This window comes from Calliphora vicina, chromosome 4 (assembly GCF_958450345.1).
Source record: "Calliphora vicina chromosome 4, idCalVici1.1, whole genome shotgun sequence".
Lineage (NCBI taxonomy): Eukaryota > Metazoa > Arthropoda > Insecta > Diptera > Calliphoridae > Calliphora > Calliphora vicina.
Window position 1 is genome coordinate 95,093,814 of NC_088783.1, and position 23,671 is coordinate 95,117,484.

General features: G+C 35.8%; 1 protein-coding gene across 1 annotated transcript; it reads right to left on the reverse strand.

Moving 5' to 3' along the window:
• Positions 1-5,380: 5,380 nt before the first annotated feature.
• LOC135958585 (uncharacterized) lies at positions 5,381-7,297 on the reverse strand. The gene is made up of 2 exons (XM_065509481.1): positions 5,664-7,297; positions 5,381-5,599 (listed from the first exon to the last, which is right to left on the reverse strand). The coding sequence occupies exon 1, from the start codon at positions 7,295-7,297 to the stop codon at positions 5,819-5,821; it is 1,479 nt and encodes a 492-aa protein (XP_065365553.1). The 3' UTR covers positions 5,381-5,599; positions 5,664-5,818.
• Positions 7,298-23,671: the final 16,374 nt, after the last annotated feature.

The following is a 23,671-nucleotide window of genomic DNA, read 5'->3' on the forward strand; positions in this document are numbered from 1 at the left end:
AGTCGTTAAAAACTGGGGTAATTTTGGGACATTTTTCGAAAAATGTTCGATATACCCGCATATATATCGGGTACTATTTATGCTAGCTACTTAAGTTATACCTTGTTAGAAAGCTACAATCTCATGCAATCCAAATATAAAAATAATTAGCTTCCTAGCTCTTTATGGCCTTTTAAAATTGCGATTTATATGAAGTCGTTAAAAACTTTGGTAATTTTGGGACATATATATCGGGTACTATTTACGCTAGCTACTTAAGTTATACCTTGTCAGAAAGCTACAATCTCATGCAATCCAAATTTAAAAATAATTAGCTTCCTAGGTCTTTAGGGGCCTTTAGAATTGCGATTTATATGAAGTCGTTAAAAACTGGTGTAATTTTGGGCCATTTTGCGAAAAATGTCCGATATACCCGCATATATATCGGGTACTATTTATGCTAGCTACTTAAGTTATACCTTGTTAGAAAGCTACAATCTCATGCAATCCAAATTTAAAAATAATTAGCTTCCTAGCTCTTTATGGCCTTTTAAAATTGCGATTTATATGAAGTCGTTAAAAACTGGGGTAATTTTGGGACATATATATCGGGTACTATTTATGCTAGCTACTTAAGTTATACCTTGTCAGAAAGCTACAATCTTATGCAATCCAAATTTAAAAATAATTAGCTTCCTAGGTCTTTAGGGGCCTTTAGAATTGCGATTTATATGAAGTCGTTAAAAACTGGGGTAATTTTGGGACATTTTTCGAAAAATGTCTGATATACCCGCATATATATCGGGTACTATTTATGCTAGCTACTTAAATTATACCTTGTTAGAAAGCTACAATCTCATGCAATCCAAATTTAAAAATAATTAGCTTCCTAGCTCTTTAGGGGCCTTTAGAATTGCGATTTATATGAAGTCGTTAAAAGCTGGGGTAATTTTGGGACATATATATCGGGTACTATTTATGCTAGCTACTTAAGTTATACCTTGTCAGAAAGCTACAATCTCATGCAATCCAAATTTAAAAATAATTAGCTTCCTAGGTCTTTAGGGGCCTTTAGAATTGCGATTTATATGAAGTCGTTAAAAACTGGGGTAATTTTGGGACATTTTTCGAAAAATGTTCGATATACCCGCATATATATCGGGTACTATTTATGCTAGCTACTTAAATTATACCTTGTTGGAAAGCTACAATCTCATGCAATCCAAATTTAAAAATAATTAGCTTCCTAGCTCTTTAGCGGCCTTTAGAATTGCGATTTATATGAAGTCGTTAAAAACTGGGGTAATTTTGTGACATTTTTCTAAAAATGTCCGATATACCCGCATATATATCGGGTACTATTTATGCTAGCTACTTAAGTTATACCTTGTTAGAAAGCTACAATCTCATGCAATCCAAATATAAAAAAAATTTAGCTTCCTAGCTCTTTAGGGCCTTTTAAAATTGCGATTTATATGAAGTCGTTAAAAACTGGTGTAATTTTGGGACATTTTGCGAAAAATGTCCGATATACCCGCATATATATCGGGTACTATTTATGCTAGCTACTTAAGTTATACCTTGTTAGAAAGCTACAATCTCATGCAATCCAAATTTAAAAATAATTAGCTTCCTAGCTCTTTATGGCCTTTTAAAATTGCAATTTATATGAAGTCGTTAGAAACTGGGGTAATTTTGGGACATATATATCGGGTAGTATTTATGCTAGCTACTTAAGTTATACCTTGTTAGAAAGCTACAATCTCATGCAATCCAAATTTAAAAAAATTTAGCTTCCTAGCTCTTTAGAGCCTTTTAAAATTGCGATTTATATGAAGTCGTTAAAAACTGGTGTAATTTTGGAACATTTTTCGAAAAATGTCCGATATACCCGCATATATATCTGGTACTATTTATGCTAGCTACTTAAGTTATACCTTGTTAGAAAGCTACAATCTCATGCAATCCAAATTTAAAAATAATTAGCTTCCTAGCTCTTTATGGCCTTTTAAAATTGCGATTTATATGAAGTCGTTAAAAACTGGGGTAATTTTGGGACATATATATCGGGTACTATTTACGCTAGCTACTTAAGTTATACCTTGTCAGAAAGCTACAATCTCATGCAATCCAAATTTAAAAATAATTAGCTTCCTAGGTCTTTAGGGGCCTTTAGAATTGCGATTTATATGAAGTCGTTAAAAACTGGTGTAATTTTGGGCCATTTTGCGAAAAATGTCCGATATACCCGCATATATATCGGGTACTATTTATGCTAGCTACTTAGGTTAGGTTAGGTTACGTGGGTTGCTCGCAAGTTAGCGAGTTCACTCGGAGGCCTTGCGGCCCATTGTGGTACCCTTAGAAGTACTATTCCCTTATGCTGAAAATGTCACACATAAAGTGAGAATAGTTTCCCTCCCTAGTTTCGTCTATTATGTGATTTCTGTGGTCCCTATGGGAACCAGCCGGTACTTCTAATAAACCCAATCATATTCACTAGTGACACATCCCTGAGACAGTCCAGATCATGGAAAAGAGCTCTACCAAGATGTAGTAGTCTATGCTCTTGTAAGGCTGGGCATTCACATAGAAGGTGCTGTACCGATTCCTCCTCCTCTTCATCTAAACAACTTCTACAATAGCCATAACGTGGGTAACCCATACGTTCCGACATATGTCCAATCATGCAGTGCCCAGTAATTATACGTCCAGGGACGACCCGTTGGTTGCGCACTCATCAGATACTTCATTTCCCCGGATGCCCGCATGTCCTGGAACCCATATCAACTCCACGTGATGTTGTGTCAGTTGTGCCAGTGATTTGATACAATTGAGAAGACATTTCGACCTAATCACGTTGGAGTTAAGAGCCTTGATTGATGCCAGGCTGTCCAAGTAGATATGTATGGTCGAATTTTCGAGATTCAGTTCCCGGATTCTTCTCGCGGCTGTATCAATAGCATAAATCTCTGCCTGGAAAACCGTGCAGGTATCGGGTAATCGAAGAGACATCAAAAGGTCCAGCTCATCTGAGAAGATTCCCGAGCCCGTGCCTCTTTCTGTCTTTGAACCATCAGTATAGATTGAGATCACGTCATCTCTTAGGACAGAGTTCGCGGCCCAATCATCCCTTGTCGGTATTCTGATCCTAAATGTTCTATCAAAATTCGGTGTGGGTATTATATAATCCGTTTCCCTCCCTATGATTGGCCTGTCTATCTTTTGTAGGATGGTGCCATGACCAATACGATCGTGCTTCAGTCCGCTCGACTGTTTGAGTCGTAGAGCAGACTTAGCAGAAATGCATTTGATATATATATCAAGGGGAGTTATATTTAGCATCGTCTCTAGACTGGCCTGAGGTGTGGAATTCATAGAGCCAGTAATTGCAAGACATGCTAATCTTTGTACCTTGTTTAGAATAGAGAGGTGAGACTTAGTGTCCACCACTCTCCACCAAACAAGAGCCCCATAGGTCAAAATAGGTCTTATGACCGCGGTGTACATCCAGTGTACAATGTATGGTTTAAGACCCCATCTCTTCCCAAAGGTTTTCTTGCATATATAGAAGGCACATAATGCCTTCTTCATTCGACTCTCAGCATTACGTTTCCACGAGAGCTTAGAGTCCAAAATTACGCCAAGATATTTGGCTTCGCTTGAAAACTTCAGAAAAGTACCATCCAGTCGTGGAGGTTTAAATTCTGGAGTTTTATATCTCCTGGTGAAAAGAACCAGTTCGGTTTTGGCAGGGTTAACACCCAAACCGTTTTCCTTGGCCCATGATAGCAGAACGCTGAGCGCTGATTCCATGAGTTCACTTATTGTGGGAAGAAACTTCCCTTGAATAAGAAGCACAACGTCGTCAGCATATGCGACTACTTTGGTACCTATCCTACTGAGCCTGAAAAGGATTTTATTTACGACAAGATTCCACAGAAGTGGAGAGATGACCCCACCTTGTGGTGTGCCTCTTGTCACAACTTTCCTTGTCCTACCAATACCCATATTAGAGTTAATGGCCCTGCTCCTAAGCATATTTTCTGTCCAATTCCTTATCCGCTGATCAACACATAAGTCACCCAGTGCATCAACTATTGCGGATATGTTCACATTATTAAACGCACCCTCTATATCCAAGAAAGATGCCATAACATATTCCTTCTTGTCAAGTGTCCCCTCTATAGTTCCGACAACGTCATGCAAGGCTGTCTCCACCGACCTGCCTTTAAGGTATGCGTGCTGTGCCCTACAGAAATTATCAGGGGAGAGGATGTTCCTGACGTGGATATCGACCAATCTTTCCAGTGTTTTCAATAAAAACGATGACAGACTGATCGGTCTATAGTCCTTTGCGGTACTGTGGTTTACCTTTCCCGCTTTGGGGATAAATACCACTGTAACCTCTCTCCATTCTTTAGGGATGTATCCTGTTTCCAGGCTGTACCTAAATATCATTATAAGCCATGGCATGATGGTTGAAATCGATTTTTGGAGTAACGCTGGGAATATGCCATCTGGCCCTGGTGATTTATAGGGCTTAAAAGATGACACCGCCCACGAGATTTTCTCCACGCTAACAATGGATCTAACTAATTCACTTATGTGGATTTGAGAAGCTGCAAGATGCTCCGAAGCGGATACCTCATTTTCATCATCCCTGCAACCCGGAAAGTGTGTCTCCATTAGCAGTTCCAAAGTTTCGATACTACTTTCAGTAAAGTTACCATCCGGTTTCATCAGTAATCCAGGCGTACCAGGATCCTTGGATAGTACCTTTCGTAGACGCGATGCCTCCGTGGTATTCTCCAGTTCCCCACAGAAACGCTCCCAAGATTCCCTATTTGCCCGTCTGGTTTCCCTCTTGAAAGTGTTGAAGCTTTGACGATAATCGTCCCAGCTTAACAAGTCTTGGTCCCTCTTCGCCTTATTAAAAAGTTTTCTACATTCCTTTCTTAGCTGCATTAGTCTAGGATTCCACCATGGTTGCCGGAATTTCCTAGGTCCCTGCCGCTCCCTACACGAAGCATAGTAGGCTTCCCTTAATGACCTGGATAGAAAATCCACCGAGTCGTCCAAGTCCCGTGTACCATTTAATCTATCCATTGCTGGATGTGGTATGGTGTCACTAAGATTACAGAATTTGACCCAGTCGGTTTTCCTAGGATTTCTAAAGGGTTTTTCCCTATCCAGTGTAAGCTGTATCGTAAACACTATCCTGTGGTGATCGGAGAATGAGCACTCGAGTGAAACTCTCCAATCAAGAATTCTAACTGAGTCAGTGTTCCCTACCAAAGTAATATCAATGACCTGCTCCCTGATCCTATTGAAGAACGTTGGTATATTACCCCTATTGCAAACACTTAGGTTAGTAGATAGAAGATATTGAAGTAAACACTCACCCCTGTCATTTATATCCGAGCTCCCCCACAGAGTATGATGGGCATTAGCATCACATCCTATGATGAGATCATGGCCCCTTGTGTTACACCAGTCTACAAGTGTGCGTACGGCACGTGAGGGCGGATTAGCTTCGTCGTATGGTAGGTACGCAGATGATATGATTAGGGTTGGTAACCCTTGTCGCTCTAGTGCAACTACCGTTAAATCACCAGAACTGTAATTAGATAGAAGGAAAACCTTAATGTCTTTCCTGACCAAAATACAGCTCCTTACTTTACCTTCAGGGTTCGGAGAAAGGAGCACATAGTTTCGTGACCGGACGCCTCGAACTTTACTGGCTACAAGCCAGGGTTCTTGGATTAAGGCCACGTGGATAGCTTCCTTCTCCATGAAGCGCAGCAAATCGTCCGATGCTGCTTCGGAGTGGTGCAGATTAATCTGTACCACTCTCAGGCCGCTTGGGTTCATCATTGCGCTTCACCGCGGGCAAGATCAACCGGAGTTGGTTTAGCCCGTATTTGATGACGCCTTGCGAAGAACGCAGGAGTCGGAGGGATTCTGAACCAATTTTGATCCAGAGATCCTTGCCTTCTCCTTTGTCCCTAGAGCGCCCTCGTTCAATCGTCCAGTCCTCTGTACCAAGTTCCTTATTCTGACGCTTTATAAGTGTTAGCGTGGCTTCGTCCTCCAAAAGGGGAGGAGGGACCCACACTCTCACCGTCGTACGAAAAGGTACTTGATCCAGTGGGACGATTTCGATTCTTGCGTTGGGCCAGAGTTCGCCAACTCCTCGGATACAGTTACTGAGAAAGCCTAGGGCCTTCTCGTTACCGCACCCGATGATCTTGACACCCTTTAACCATTTGGCGCCATCGAATGCAGTGAAGGAATCATCCTCACTGCATGCGAGTTCGTCCACTAGTGCCCGCAAGATCTTCTCCTCCAGAAGCAGCCATCTGTCCGTAGTCATTTTCCCATCAGGTTGACTACGATCTATGATGGCTACTTGTAGCTCAGGTGCTGATGTTAAGCTAGTTGATGGTTTCAGCCGCTTACCCTCAGACACCTGCGTTTCACCTGACCTTTGCCGCTTAATACTAGGCCTGCTTGCTGTACCTTTGGAAGCCATCGCGGTTCCTCGAGTAGAGGAGATTGCGGACAGCACCTTGGGTGTTGTGCTAGCAGACTTCGTCGTGCCGCATTGGTCATCACCTCTCTTTGGCCCCGACGTGGCCCTCTTTGATGTAGATGGGCGTACGTCAAGATCCTCCGAGACGATGATCGTGTTCGGTCCAGTGCTGGCATGGGGCACATGTTTAGATGTGATCACCTGCCTACTCTGGTTTGGTTCGGTCTTAGTCTTGGCTGGCCTTACCTCCACAACAGTAGTATTTAGCATGGCCTCATACTTCTGTATGTGGTAGGTATGTTTACGCCGCAAACGCTTTTCCCTGGTGGTCAAAGACGCGGGATCTCGCGAGTCCAACGTCCTGACATACCGGAGAGAGCGTTTGTAGCCCGCCAACCTTTTCCGTTCGTCCTGTTCTGAGTCCTGTTTCCTGTTTTTCTGTTCTGTGTCTCCCTTTGCAGGGTCATGGGCCTCCGGATGTACGTCTTCATTCGCTTTTAGCGGCTCGGAGGACACCATGAGTAAGTCCTCCTCATCAGTCTCATAAAGGTTTAACCCTTTCAGACCTGAGAGGTTGTCGTCGCTGTCGTCCATGGTCACTCTTTCCTGTCTAGTCAAAAAACTATTCGTTTTGTTTACCCCAGTAGCATCACCGACTACCAGACCCGGGGTATTCGTCTGATTCGTCGCAGTCACAGTAGCTCCAGTGGCACTCAGACCTGTGGCTTCCGCCTGAGTACTCACGTTACCCTTGGAGATTTTAGCACCCTCGACCAAGGACATAGGGCCGTCGTTAGAAACTGACATTTCATGGGGGGGGGGGGTTTTGGCAGTTTATACCTCTACCATAGGTAAGAAAAAGACACTGCCGCTCCACTGGAGTCAGACGCAGACCAGGATGCCGCTCAATGTGAGACAGACGCATCCTGGATTTGAGTTTTCACCAAAAACATTCGGACTGACAGAACCAGATTGTAATTTCCAGCCGCCCTTAACATAGGGAACAGACGCTAGAAGGTACGGTTATGTTGCCTAGGTAACCCAAACCACAGTCCCGGACCGACATCAGAAAATGCAGACAGAGGAAATTGGTAGCCGCCCTAACTAAGGGAACAGGCGCTACCAAGTTGAGGTCGTGATCGCTAGGCGACCGAAGATGGTCATTTACCCCACAGCCGCTCTTAACATAGAGGACAGACGCTGTGAGGTATGGGGAGGGTAGTTCTTAGATCACATCCTTAGGATGCTTAAGCCCCTGCACCGTGCCCGAAGACTCAAGGTGACTACCCGCAGCAGGGTAGAGCTACCTTCCTAGCTCTTTATGGCCTTTTAAAATTGCGATTTATATGAAGTTGTTAAAAACTGGGGTAATTTTGGGACATATATATCGGCTACTATTTATGCTAGCTACTTAAGTTATACCTTGTCAGGAAGCTAAAATCTCATGCAATCCAAATTTAAAAATAATTAGCTTCCTAGGCCTTTAGGGGCCTTTAGAATTGCGATTTATATGAAGTCGTTAAAAACTGGGGTAATTTTGTGACATTTTTCGAAAAATGTCCGATATACCCGCATATATATCGGGTACTATTTATGCTAGCTACTTAAGTTATACCTTGTTAGAAAGCTACAATCTCATGCAATCCAAATATAAAAAAAAATTAGCTTCCTAGCTCTTTAGGGCCTTTTAAAATTGCGATTTATATGAAGTCGTTAAAAACTGGTGTAATTTTGGGACATTTTGCGAAAAATGTCCGATATACCCGCATATATATCGGGTACTATTTATGCTAGCTACTTAAGTTATACCTTGTTAGAAAGCTACAATCTCATGCAATCCAAATTTAAAAATAATTAGCTTCCTAGCTCTTTATGGCCTTTTAAAATTGCGATTTATATGAAGTCGTTAAAAACTGGGGTAATTTTGGGACATATATATCGGGTACTATTTATGCTAGCTACTTAAGTTATACCTTGTTAGAAAGCTACAATCTCATGCAATCCAAATATAAAAAAAATTTAGCTTCCTAGCTCTTTAGGGGCCTTTAGAATTGCGATTTATATGAAGTCGTTAAAAGCTGGGGTAATTTTGGGACATTTTTCGAAAAATTTCCGATATACCTGCATATATATCGGGTACTATTTATGCTAGCTACTTAAGTTATACCTTGTTAGAAAGCTACAATCTCATGCAATCCAAATATAAAAAAATTTTGGGACATATATATCGGGTACTATTTATGCTAGCTACTTAAGTTATACCTTGTTAGAAAGCTACAATCTCATGCAATCCAAATATAAAAAATTTTAGCTTCCTAGCTCTTTAGAGCCTTTTAAAATTGCGATTTATATGAAGTCGTTAAAAGCTGGTGTAATTTTGGGACATTTTTCGAAAAATGTCCGATATACCCGCATATATATCGGGTACTATTTATGCTAGCTACTTAAGTTATACCTTGTTAGAAAGCTACAATCTCATGCAATCCAAATTTAAAAATAATTAGCTTCCTAGCTCTTTATGGCCTTTTAAAATTGCGATTTATATGAAGTCGTTAAAAACTTTGGTAATTTTGGGACATATATATCGGGTACTATTTACGCTAGCTACTTAAGTTATACCTTGTCAGAAAGCTACAATCTCATGCAATCCAAATTTAAAAATAATTAGCTTCCTAGGTCTTTAGGGGCCTTTAGAATTGCGATTTATATGAAGTCGTTAAAAACTGGTGTAATTTTGGGCCATTTTGCGAAAAATGTCCGATATACCCGCATATATATCGGGTACTATTTATGCTAGCTACTTAAGTTATACCTTGTTAGAAAGCTACAATCTCATGCAATCCAAATTTAAAAATAATTAGCTTCCTAGCTCTTTATGGCCTTTTAAAATTGCGATTTATATGAAGTCGTTAAAAACTGGGGTAATTTTGGGACATATATATCGGGTACTATTTATGCTAGCTACTTAAGTTATACCTTGTCAGAAAGCTACAATCTTATGCAATCCAAATTTAAAAATAATTAGCTTCCTAGGTCTTTAGGGGCCTTTAGAATTGCGATTTATATGAAGTCGTTAAAAACTGGGGTAATTTTGGGACATTTTTCGAAAAATGTCTGATATACCCGCATATATATCGGGTACTATTTATGCTAGCTACTTAAATTATACCTTGTTAGAAAGCTACAATCTCATGCAATCCAAATTTAAAAATAATTAGCTTCCTAGCTCTTTAGGGGCCTTTAGAATTGCGATTTATATGAAGTCGTTAAAAGCTGGGGTAATTTTGGGACATATATATCGGGTACTATTTATGCTAGCTACTTAAGTTATACCTTGTCAGAAAGCTACAATCTCATGCAATCCAAATTTAAAAATAATTAGCTTCCTAGGTCTTTAGGGGCCTTTAGAATTGCGATTTATATGAAGTCGTTAAAAACTGGGGTAATTTTGGGACATTTTTCGAAAAATGTTCGATATACCCGCATATATATCGGGTACTATTTATGCTAGCTACTTAAATTATACCTTGTTGGAAAGCTACAATCTCATGCAATCCAAATTTAAAAATAATTAGCTTCCTAGCTCTTTAGCGGCCTTTAGAATTGCGATTTATATGAAGTCGTTAAAAACTGGGGTAATTTTGTGACATTTTTCGAAAAATGTCCGATATACCCGCATATATATCGGGTACTATTTATGCTAGCTACTTAAGTTATACCTTGTTAGAAAGCTACTATCTCATGCAATCCAAATATAAAAAAAATTTAGCTTCCTAGCTCTTTAGGGCCTTTTAAAATTGCGATTTATATGAAGTCGTTAAAAACTGGTGTAATTTTGGGACATTTTGCGAAAAATGTCCGATATACCCGCATATATATCGGGTACTATTTATGCTAGCTACTTAAGTTATACCTTGTTAGAAAGCTACAATCTCATGCAATCCAAACTTAAAAATAATTAGCTTCCTAGCTCTTTATGGCCTTTTAAAATTGCGATTTATATGAAGTCGTTAGAAACTGGGGTAATTTTGGGACATATATATCGGGTACTATTTATGCTAGCTACTTAAGTTATACCTTGTTAGAAAGCTACAATCTCATGCAATCCAAATATAAAAAAAATTTAGCTTCCTAGCTCTTTAGAGCCTTTTAAAATTGCGATTTATATGAAGTCGTTAAAAACTGGTGTAACTTTGGAACATTTTTCGAAAAATGTCCGATATACCCGCATATATATCTGGTACTATTTATGCTAGCTACTTAAGTTATACCTTGTTAGAAAGCTACAATCTCATGCAATCCAAACTTAAAAATAATTAGCTTCCTAGCTCTTTATGGCCTTTTAAAATTGCGATTTATATGAAGTCGTTAAAAACTGGGGTAATTTTGGGACATATATATCGGGTACTATTTACGCTAGCTACTTAAGTTATACCTTGTCAGAAAGCTACAATCTCATGCAATCCAAATTTAAAAATAATTAGCTTCCTAGGTCTTTAGGGGCCTTTAGAATTGCGATTTATATGAAGTCGTTAAAAACTGGTGTAATTTTGGGCCATTTTGCGAAAAATGTCCGATATACCCGCATATATATCGGGTACTATTTATGCTAGCTACTTAAGTTATACCTTGTTAGAAAGCTACAATCTCATGCAATCCAAATTTAAAAATAATTAGCTTCCTAGCTCTTTATGGCCTTTTAAAATTGCGATTTATATGAAGTTGTTAAAAACTGGGGTAATTTTGGGACATATATATCGGCTACTATTTATGCTAGCTACTTAAGTTATACCTTGTCAGAAAGCTAAAATCTCATGCAATCCAAATTTAAAAATAATTAGCTTCCTAGGTCTTTAGGGGCCTTTAGAATTGCGATTTATATGAAGTCGTTAAAAACTGGGGTAATTTTGGGACATTTTTCGAAAAATGTCTGATATACCCGCATATATATCGGGTACTATTTATGCTAGCAACTTAAATTATACCTTGTTAGAAAGCTACAATGCAATCATGCAATCCAAATTTAAAAATAATTAGCTTCCTAGCTCTTTAGGGGCCTTTAGAATTGCGATTTATATGAAGTCGTTAAAAGCTGGGGTAATTTTGGGACATTTTTCGAAAAATTTCCGATATACCTGCATATATATCGGGTACTATTTATGCTAGCTACTTAAGTTATACCTTGTTAGAAAGCTACAATCTCATGCAATACAAATATAAAAAAATGAGTTTCCTAGCTCTTTAGCGGCCTTTAGAATTGCGATTTATATGAAGTCGTTAAAAACTGGGGTAATTTTGTGACATTTTTCGAAAAATGTCCGATATACCCGCATATATATCGGGTACTATTTATGCTAGCTACTTAAGTTATACCTTGTTAGAAAGCTACAATCTCATGCAATCCAAATATAAAAAAAATTTAGCTTCCTAGCTCTTTAGGGCCTTTTAAAATTGCGATTTATATGAAGTCGTTAAAAACTGGTGTAATTTTGGGACATTTTGCGAAAAATGTCCGATATACCCGCATATATATCGGGTACTATTTATGCTAGCTACTTAAGTTATACCTTGTTAGAAAGCTACAATCTCATGCAATCCAAATTTAAAAATAATTAGCTTCCTAGCTCTTTATGGCCTTTTAAAATTGCGATTTATATGAAGTCGTTAAAAACTGGGGTAATTTTGGGACATATATATCGGGTACTATTTATGCTAGCTACTTAAGTTATACCTTGTTAGAAAGCTACAATCTCATGCAATCCAAATATAAAAAAAATTTAGCTTCCTAGCTCTTTAGGGCCCTTTAAAATTGCGATTTATATGAAGTCGTTAAAAACTGGTGTAATTTTGGGACATTTTGCGAAAAATGTCCGATATACCCGCATATATATCGGGTACTATTTATGCTAGCTACTTAAGTAATACCTTGTTAGAAAGCTACAATCTCATGCAATCCAAATTTAAAAATAATTAGCTTCCTAGCTCTTTATGGCCTTTTAAAATTGCAATTTATATGAAGTCGTTAAAAACTGGGGTAATTTTGGGACATATATATCGGGTACTATTTATGCTAGCTACTTAAGTTATACCTTGTTAGAAAGCTACAATCTCATGCAATCCAAATATAAAAAAAATTTAGCTTCCTAGCTCTTTAGAGCCTTTTAAAATTGCGATTTATATGAAGTCGTTAAAAACTGGTGTAATTTTGGAACATTTTTCGAAAAATGTCCGATATACCCGCATATATATCGGGTACTATTTATGCTAGCTACTTAAGTTATATCTTGTTAGAAAGCTACAATCTCATGCAATCCAAATTTAAAAATAATTAGCTCCCTAGCTCTTTATGGCCTTTTAAAATTGCGATTTATATGAAGTCGTTAAAAACTGGGGTAATTTTGGGACATATATATCGGGTACTATTTACGCTAGCTACTTAAGTTATACCTTGTCAGAAAGCTACAATCTCATGCAATCCAAATTTAAAAATAATTAGCTTCCTAGGTCTTTAGGGGCCTTTAGAATTGCGATTTATATGAAGTCGTTAAAAACTGGGGTAATTTTGGGACATATATATCGGGTACTATTTATGCTAGCTACTTAAGTTATACCTTGTCAGAAAGCTACAATCTCATGCAATCCAAATTTAAAAATAATTAGCTTCCTAGGTCTTTAGGGGCCTTTAGAATTGCGATTTATATGAAGTCGTTAAAAACTGGGGTAATTTTGGGACATTTTTCGAAAAATGTCTGATATACCCGCATATATATCGGGTACTATTTATGCTAGCTACTTAAATTATACCTTGTTAGAAAGCTACAATCTCATGCAATCTACAATAATTAGCTTCCTAGCTCTTTATGGCCTTTTAAAATTGCGATTTATATGAAGTTGTTAAAAACTGGGGTAATTTTGGGACATATATATCGGCTACTATTTATGCTAGCTACTTAAGTTATACCTTGTCAGAAAGCTAAAATCTCATGCAATCCAAATTTAAAAATAATTAGCTTCCTAGGTCTTTAGGGGCCTTTAGAATTGCGATTTATATGAAGTCGTTAAAAACTGGGGTAATTTTGGGACATTTTTCGAAAAATGTCTGATATACCCGCATATATATCGGGTACTATTTATGCTAGCAACTTAAATTATACCTTGTTAGAAAGCTACAATGCAATCATGCAATCCAAATTTAAAAATAATTAGCTTCCTAGCTCTTTAGGGGCCTTTAGAATTGCGATTTATATGAAGTCGTTAAAAGCTGGGGTAATTTTGGGACATTTTTCGAAAAATTTCCGATATACCTGCATATATATCGGGTACTATTTATGCTAGCTACTTAAGTTATACCTTGTTAGAAAGCTACAATCTCATGCAATCCAAATATAAAAAAATGAGTTTCCTAGCTCTTTAGCGGCCTTTAGAATTGCGATTTATATGAAGTCGTTAAAAACTGGGGTAATTTTGTGACATTTTTCGAAAAATGTCCGATATACCCGCATATATATCGGGTACTATTTATGCTAGCTACTTAAGTTATACCTTGTTAGAAAGCTACAATCTCATGCAATCCAAATATAAAAAAAATTTAGCTTCCTAGCTCTTTAGGGCCTTTTAAAATTGCGATTTATATGAAGTCGTTAAAAACTGGTGTAATTTTGGGACATTTTGCGAAAAATGTCCGATATACCCGCATATATATCGGGTACTATTTATGCTAGCTACTTAAGTTATACCTTGTTAGAAAGCTACAATCTCATGCAATCCAAATTTAAAAATAATTAGCTTCCTAGCTCTTTAGGGCCTTTTAAAATTGCGATTTATATGAAGTCGTTAAAAACTGGTGTAATTTTGGGACATTTTGCGAAAAATGTCCGATATACCCGCATATATATCGGGTACTATTTATGCTAGCTACTTAAGTTATACCTTGTTAGAAAGCTACAATCTCATGCAATCCAAATTTAAAAATAATTAGCTTCCTAGCTCTTTATGGCCTTTTAAAATTGCGATTTATATGAAGTCGTTAAAAACTGGGGTAATTTTGGGACATATATATCGGGTACTATTTATGCTAGCTACTTAAGTTATACCTTGTTAGAAAGCTACAATCTCATGCAATCCAAATATAAAAAAAATTTAGCTTCCTAGCTCTTTAGAGCCTTTTAAAATTGCGATTTATATGAAGTCGTTAAAAACTGGTGTAATTTTGGAACATTTTTCGAAAAATGTCCGATATACCCGCATATATATCGGGTACTATTTATGCTAGCTACTTAAGTTATACCTTGTTAGAAAGCTACAATCTCATGCAATCCAAATTTAAAAATAATTAGCTCCCTAGCTCTTTATGGCCTTTTAAAATTGCGATTTATATGAAGTCGTTAAAAACTGGGGTAATTTTGGGACATATATATCGGGTACTATTTACGCTAGCTACTTAAGTTATACCTTGTCAGAAAGCTACAATCTCATGCAATCCAAATTTAAAAATAATTAGCTTCCTAGGTCTTTAGGGGCCTTTAGAATTGCGATTTATATGAAGTCGTTAAAAACTGGGGTAATTTTGGGACATATATATAGGGTACTATTTATGCTAGCTACTTAAGTTATACCTTGTCAGAAAGCTACAATCTCATGCAATCCAAATTTAAAAATAATTAGCTTCCTAGGTCTTTAGGGGCCTTTAGAATTGCGATTTATATGAAGTCGTTAAAAACTGGGGTAATTTTGGGACATTTTTCGAAAAATGTCTGATATACCCGCATATATATCGGGTACTATTTATGCTAGCTACTTAAATTATACCTTGTTAGAAAGCTACAATCTCATGCAATCCAAATTTAAAAATAATTAGCTTCCTAGCTCTTTAGGGGCCTTTAGAATTGCGATTTATATGAAGTCGTTAAAAGCTGGGGTAATTTTGGGACATATATATCGGGTACTATTTATGCTAGCTACTTAAGTTATACCTTGTCAGAAAGCTAAAATCTCATGCAATCCAAATTTAAAAATAATTAGCTTCCTAGGTCTTTAGGGGCCTTTAGAATTGCGATTTATATGAAGTCGTTAAAAACATACCCGCATATATATCGGGTACTATTTATGCTAGCTACTTAAATTATACCTTGTTAGAAAGCTACAATCTCATGCAATCCAAATTTAAAAATAATTAGCTTCCTAGCTCTTTAGGGGCCTTTAGAATTGCGATTTATATGAAGTCGTTAAAAGCTGGGGTAATTTTGGGACATTTTTCGAAAAATTTCCGATATACCTGCATATATATCGGGTACTATTTATGCTAGCTACTTAAGTTATACCTTGTTAGAAAGCTACAATCTCATGCAATCCAAATATAAAAAAATGAGTTTCCTAGCTCTTTAGCGGCCTTTAGAATTGCGATTTATATGAAGTCGTTAAAAACTGCGGTAATTTTGTGACATTTTTCGAAAAATGTCCGATATACCCGCATATATATCGGGTACTATTTATGCTAGCTACTTAAGTTATACCTTGTTAGAAAGCTACAATCTCATGCAATCCAAATATAAAAAAAATTTAGCTTCCTAGCTCTTTAGGGCCTTTTAAAATTGCGATTTATATGAAGTCGATAAAAACTGGTGTAATTTTGGGACATTTTGCGAAAAATGTCCGATATACCCGCATATATATCGGGTACTATTTATGCTAGCTACTTAAATTATACCTTGTTAGAAAGCTACAATCTCATGCAATCCAAATTTAAAAATAATTAGCTTCCTAGCTCTTTATGGCCTTTTAAAATTGCGATTTATATGAAGTCGTTAAAAACTGGGGTACTATTTATGCTAGCTACTTAAGTTATACCTTGTTAGAAAGCTACAATCTCATGCAATCCAAATATAAAAAAAAATTAGTTTCCTAGCTCTTTAGAGCCTTTTAAAATTGCGATTTATATGAAGTCGTTAAAAACTGGTGTAATTTTGGGACATTTTGCGAAAAATGTCCGATATACCCTCATATATATCGGGTACTATTTATGCTAGCTACTTAAGTTATACCTTGTCAGAAAGCTAAAATCTCATGCAATCCAAATTTAAAAATAATTAGCTTCCTAGGTCTTTAGGGGCCTTTAGAATTGCGATTTATATGAAGTCGTTAAAAACTGGGGTAATTTTGGGACATTTTTCGAAAAATGTCTGATATACCCGCATATATATCGGGTACTATTTATGCTAGCTACTTAAGTTATACCTTGTTAGAAAGCTACAATCTCATGCAATCCAAATTTAAAAATAATTAGCTTCCTAGCTCTTTAGGGGCCTTTAGAATTGCGATTTATATGAAGTCGTTAAAAGCTGGGGTAATTTTGGGACATATATATCGGGTACTATTTATGCTAGCTACTTAAGTTATACCTTGTCAGAAAGCTAAAATCTCATGCAATCCAAATTTAAAAATAATTAGCTTCCTAGGTCTTTAGGGGCCTTTAGAATTGCGATTTATATGAAGTCGTTAAAAACTGGGGTAATTTTGGGACATTTTTCGAAAAATGTCCGATATACCCGCATATATATCGGGTACTATTTATGCTAGCTACTTAAATTATACCTTGTTAGAAAGCTACAATCTCATGCAATCCAAATTTAAAAATAATTAGCTTCCTAGCTCTTTAGCGGCCTTTAGAATTGCGATTTATATGAAGTCGTTAAAAACTGGGGTAATTTTGTGACATTTTTCGAAAAATGTCCGATATACCCGCATATATATCGGGTACTATTTATGCTAGCTACTTAAGTTATACCTTGTTAGAAAGCTACAATCTCATGCAATCCAAATATAAAAAAAATTTAGCTTCCTAGCTCTTTAGGGCCTTTTAAAATTGCGATTTATATGAAGTCGTTAAAAACTGGTGTAATTTTGGGACATTTTGCGAAAAATGTCCGATATACCCGCATATATATATCGGGTACTATTTATGCTAGCTACTTAACTTATACCTTGTTAGAAAGCTACAATCTCATGCAATCCAAATTTAAAAATAATTAGCTTCCTAGCTCTTTATGGCCTTTTAAAATTGCAATTTATATGAAGTCGTTAAAAACTGGGGTAATTTTGGGACATATATATCGGGTACTATTTATGCTAGCTACTTAAGTTATACCTTGTTAGAAAGCTACAATCTCATGCAATCCAAATATAAAAAAAATTTAGCTTCCTAGCTCTTTAGAGCCTTTTAAAAATGCGATTTATATGAAGTCGTTAAAAACTGGTGTAATTTTGGAACATTTTTCGAAAAATGTCCGATATACCCGCATATATATCGGGTACTATTTATGCTAGCTACTTAAGTTATACCTTGTTAGAAAGCTACAATCTCATGCAATCCAAATTTAAAAATAATTAGCTTCCTAGCTCTTTATGGCCTTTTAAAATTGCGATTTATATGAAGTCGTTAAAAACTGGGGTAATTTTGGGACATATATATCGGGTACTATTTACGCTAGCTACTTAAGTTATACCTTGTCAGAAAGCTGCAATCTCATGCAATCCAAATTTAAAAATAATTAGCTTCCTAGGTCTTTAGGGGCCTTTAGAATTGCGATTTATATGAAGTCGTTAAAAACTGGTGTAATTTTGGGCCATTTTGCGAAAAATGTCCGATATACCCGCATATATATCGGGTACTATTTATGCTAGCTACTTAAGTTATACCTTGTCAGAAAGCTAAAATCTCATGCAATCCAAATTTGAAAATATTTAGCTTCCTAGCTCTTTAGGGCCTTTTAAAATTGCGATTTATATGAAGTCGATAAAAACTGGTGTAATTTTGGGACATTTTGCGAAAAATGTCCGATATACCCGCATATATATCGGGTACTATTTATGCTAGCTACTTAAGTTATACCTTGTTAGAAAGCTACAATCTCATGCAATCCAAATTTAAAAATAATTAGCTTCCTAGCTCTTTATGGCCTTTTAAAATTGCGATTTATATGAAGTCGATAAAAACTGGGGTACTATTTATGCTAGCTACATAAGTTATACCTTGTTAGAAAGCTACAATCTCATGCAATCCAAATATAAAAAAAATTTAGTTTCCTAGCTCTTTAGAGCCTTTTAAAATTGCGATTTATATGAAGTCGTTAAAAACTAGTGTAATTTTGGGACATTTTGCGAAAAATGTCCGATATACCCGCATATATATCGGGTACTATTTATGCTAGCTACTTAAGTTATACCTTGTCAGAAAGCTAAAATCTCATGCAATCCAAATTTAAAAATAATTAGCTTCCTAGCTCTTTATGGCCTTTTAAAATTGCGATTTATATGAAGTTGTTAAAAACTGGGGTAATTTTGGGACATATATATCGGCTACTATTTATGCTAGCTACTTAAGTTATACCTTGTCAGAAAGCTAAAATCTCATGCAATCCAAATTTAAAAATATTTAGCTTCCTAGCTCTTTAGGGCCTTTTAAAATTGCGATTTATATGAAGTCGATAAAAACTGGTGTAATTTTGGGACATTTTGCGAAAAATGTCCGATATACCCGCATATATATCGGGTACTATTTATGCTAGCTACTTAAGTTATACCTTGTTAGAAAGCTACAATCTCATGCAATCCAAATATAAAAAAATTTTGGGACATATATATCGGGTACTATTTATGCTAGCTACTTAAGTTATACCTTGTTAGAAAGCTACAATCTCATGCAATCCAAATATAAAAAATTTTAGCTTCCTAGCTCTTTAGAGCCTTTTAAAATTGCGATTTATATGAAGTCGTTAAAAGCTGGTGTAATTTTGGGACATTTTTCGAAAAATGTCCGATATACCCGCATATATATCGGGTACTATTTATGCTAGCTACTTAAGTTATACCTTGTTAGAAAGCTACAATCTCATGCAATCCAAATTTAAAAATAATTAGCTTCCTAGCTCTTTAGCGGCCTTTAGAATTGCGATTTATATGAAGTCGTTAAAAACTGGGGTAATTTTGTGACATTTTTCGAAAAATGTCCGATATACCCGCATATATATCGGGTACTATTTATGCTAGCTACTTAAGTTATACCTTGTTAGAAAGCTACAATCTCATGCAATCCAAATATAAAAAAAATTTAGCTTCCTAGCTCTTTAGGGCCTTTTAAAATTGCGATTTATATGAAGTCGTTAAAAACTGGTGTAATTTTGGGACATTTTGCGAAAAATGTCCGATATACCCGCATATATATATCGGGTACTATTTATGCTAGCTACTTAAGTTATACCTTGTTAGAAAGCTACAATCTCATGCAATCCAAATTTAAAAATAATTAGCTTCCTAGCTCTTTATGGCCTTTTAAAATTGCAATTTATATGAAGTCGTTAAAAACTGGGGTAATTTTGGGACATATATATCGGGTACTATTTATGCTAGCTACTTAAGTTATACCTTGTTAGAAAGCTACAATCTCATGCAATCCAAATATAAAAAAAATTTAGCTTCCTAGCTCTTTAGAGCCTTTTAAAAATGCGATTTATATGAAGTCGTTAAAAACTGGTGTAATTTTGGAACATTTTTCGAAAAATGTCCGATATACCCGCATATATATCGGGTACTATTTATGCTAGCTACTTAAGTTATACCTTGTTAGAAAGCTACAATCTCATGCAATCCAAATTTAAAAATAATTAGCTTCCTAGCTCTTTATGGCCTTTTAAAATTGCGATTTATATGAAGTCGTTAAAAACTGGGGTAATTTTGGGACATATATATCGGGTACTATTTACGCTAGCTACTTAAGTTATACCTTGTCAGAAAGCTGCAATCTCATGCAATCCAAATTTAAAAATAATTAGCTTCCTAGGTCTTTAGGGGCCTTTAGAATTGCGATTTATATGAAGTCGTTAAAAACTGGTGTAATTTTGGGCCATTTTGCGAAAAATGTCCGATATACCCGCATATATATCGGGTACTATTTATGCTAGCTACTTAAGTTATACCTTGTCAGAAAGCTAAAATCTCATGCAATCCAAATTTGAAAATATTTAGCTTCCTAGCTCTTTAGGGCCTTTTAAAATTGCGATTTATATGAAGTCGATAAAAACTGGTGTAATTTTGGGACATTTTGCGAAAAATGTCCGATATACCCGCATATATATCGGGTACTATTTATGCTAGCTACTTAAGTTATACCTTGTTAGAAAGCTACAATCTCATGCAATCCAAATTTAAAAATAATTAGCTTCCTAGCTCTTTATGGCCTTTTAAAATTGCGATTTATATGAAGTCGATAAAAACTGGGGTACTATTTATGCTAGCTACTTAAGTTATACCTTGTTAGAAAGCTACAATCTCATGCAATCCAAATATAAAAAAAATTTAGTTTCCTAGCTCTTTAGAGCCTTTTAAAATTGCGATTTATATGAAGTCGTTAAAAACTAGTGTAATTTTGGGACATTTTGCGAAAAATGTCCGATATACCCGCATATATATCGGGTACTATTTATGCTAGCTACTTAAGTTATACCTTGTCAGAAAGCTAAAATCTCATGCAATCCAAATTTAAAAATAATTAGCTTCCTAGCTCTTTATGGCCTTTTAAAATTGCGATTTATATGAAGTTGTTAAAAACTGGGGTAATTTTGGGACATATATATCGGCTACTATTTATGCTAGCTACTTAAGTTATACCTTGTCAGAAAGCTAAAATCTCATGCAATCCAAATTTAAAAATATTTAGCTTCCTAGCTCTTTAGGGCCTTTTAAAATTGCGATTTATATGAAGTCGATAAAAACTGGTGTAATTTTGGGACATTTTGCGAAAAATGTCCGATATACCCGCATATATATCGGGTACTATTTATGCTAGCTACTTAAGTTATACCTTGTTAGAAAGCTACAATCTCATGCAATCCAAATATAAAAAAATTTTGGGACATATATATCGGGTACTATTTATGCTAGCTACTTAAGTTATACCTTGTTAGAAAGCTACAATCTCATGCAATCCAAATTTAAAAATAATTAGCTTCCTAGCTCTTTATGGCCTTTTAAAATTGCGATTTATATGAAGTCGATAAAAACTGGGGTACTATTTATGCTAGCTACTTAAGTTATACCTTGTTAGAAAGCTACAATCTCATGCAATCCAAATATAAAAAAAATTTAGTTTCCTAGCTCTTTAGAGCCTTTTAAAATTGCGATTTATATGAAGTCGTTAAAAACTAGTGTAATTTTGGGACATTTTGCGAAAAATGTCCGATATACCCGCATATATATCGGGTACTATTTATGCTAGCTACTTAAGTTATACCTTGTCAGAAAGCTAAAATCTCATGCAATCCAAATTTAAAAATAATTAGCTTCCTAGCTCTTTATGGCCTTTTAAAATTGCGATTTATATGAAGTTGTTAAAAACTGGGGTAATTTTGGGACATATATATCGGCTACTATTTATGCTAGCTACTTAAGTTATACCTTGTCAGAAAGCTAAAATCTCATGCAATCCAAATTTAAAAATATTTAGCTTCCTAGCTCTTTAGGGCCTTTTAAAATTGCGATTTATATGAAGTCGATAAAAACTGGTGTAATTTTGGGACATTTTGCGAAAAATGTCCGATATACCCGCATATATATCGGGTACTATTTATGCTAGCTACTTAAGTTATACCTTGTTAGAAAGCTACAATCTCATGCAATCCAAATATAAAAAATAATTAGCTTCCTAGGTCTTTAGGGGCCTTTAGAATTGCGATTTATATGAAGTCGTTAAAAACTGGTGTAATTTTGGGCCATTTTGCGAAAAATGTCCGATATACCCGCATATATATCGGGTACTATTTATGCTAGCTACTTAAGTTATACCTTGTCAGAAAGCTAAAATCTCATGCAATCCAAATTTGAAAATATTTAGCTTCCTAGCTCTTTAGGGCCTTTTAAAATTGCGATTTATATGAAGTCGATAAAAACTGGTGTAATTTTGGGACATTTTGCGAAAAATGTCCGATATACCCGCATATATATCGGGTACTATTTATGCTAGCTACTTAAGTTATACCTTGTTAGAAAGCTACAATCTCATGCAATCCAAATTTAAAAATAATTAGCTTCCTAGCTCTTTATGGCCTTTTAAAATTGCGATTTATATGAAGTCGATAAAAACTGGGGTACTATTTATGCTAGCTACTTAAGTTATACCTTGTTAGAAAGCTACAATCTCATGCAATCCAAATATAAAAAAAATTTAGTTTCCTAGCTCTTTAGAGCCTTTTAAAATTGCGATTTATATGAAGTCGTTAAAAACTAGTGTAATTTTGGGACATTTTGCGAAAAATGTCCGATATACCCGCATATATATCGGGTACTATTTATGCTAGCTACTTAAGTTATACCTTGTCAGAAAGCTAAAATCTCATGCAATCCAAATTTAAAAATAATTAGCTTCCTAGCTCTTTATGGCCTTTTAAAATTGCGATTTATATGAAGTTGTTAAAAACTGGGGTAATTTTGGGACATATATATCGGCTACTATTTATGCTAGCTACTTAAGTTATACCTTGTCAGAAAGCTAAAATCTCATGCAATCCAAATTTAAAAATATTTAGCTTCCTAGCTCTTTAGGGCCTTTTAAAATTGCGATTTATATGAAGTCGATAAAAACTGGTGTAATTTTGGGACATTTTGCGAAAAATGTCCGATATACCCGCATATATATCGGGTACTATTTATGCTAGCTACTTAAGTTATACCTTGTTAGAAAGCTACAATCTCATGCAATCCAAATATAAAAAAATTTTGGGACATATATATCGGGTACTATTTATGCTAGCTACTTAAGTTATACCTTGTTAGAAAGCTACAATCTCATGCAATCCAAATTTAAAAATAATTAGCTTCCTAGCTCTTTATGGCCTTTTAAAATTGCGATTTATATGAAGTCGATAAAAACTGGGGTACTATTTATGCTAGCTACTTAAGTTATACCTTGTTAGAAAGCTACAATCTCATGCAATCCAAATATAAAAAAAATTTAGTTTCCTAGCTCTTTAGAGCCTTTTAAAATTGCGATTTATATGAAGTCGTTAAAAACTAGTGTAATTTTGGGACATTTTGCGAAAAATGTCCGATATACCCGCATATATATCGGGTACTATTTATGCTAGCTACTTAAGTTATACCTTGTCAGAA

Excerpts from the sequence above, each read along its gene's own strand:
- LOC135958585 (XM_065509481.1), bottom strand. The coding sequence starts at position 7,297 with ATGTCCTTGGTCGAGGGTGCTAAAATCTCCAAGGGTAACGTGAGTACT.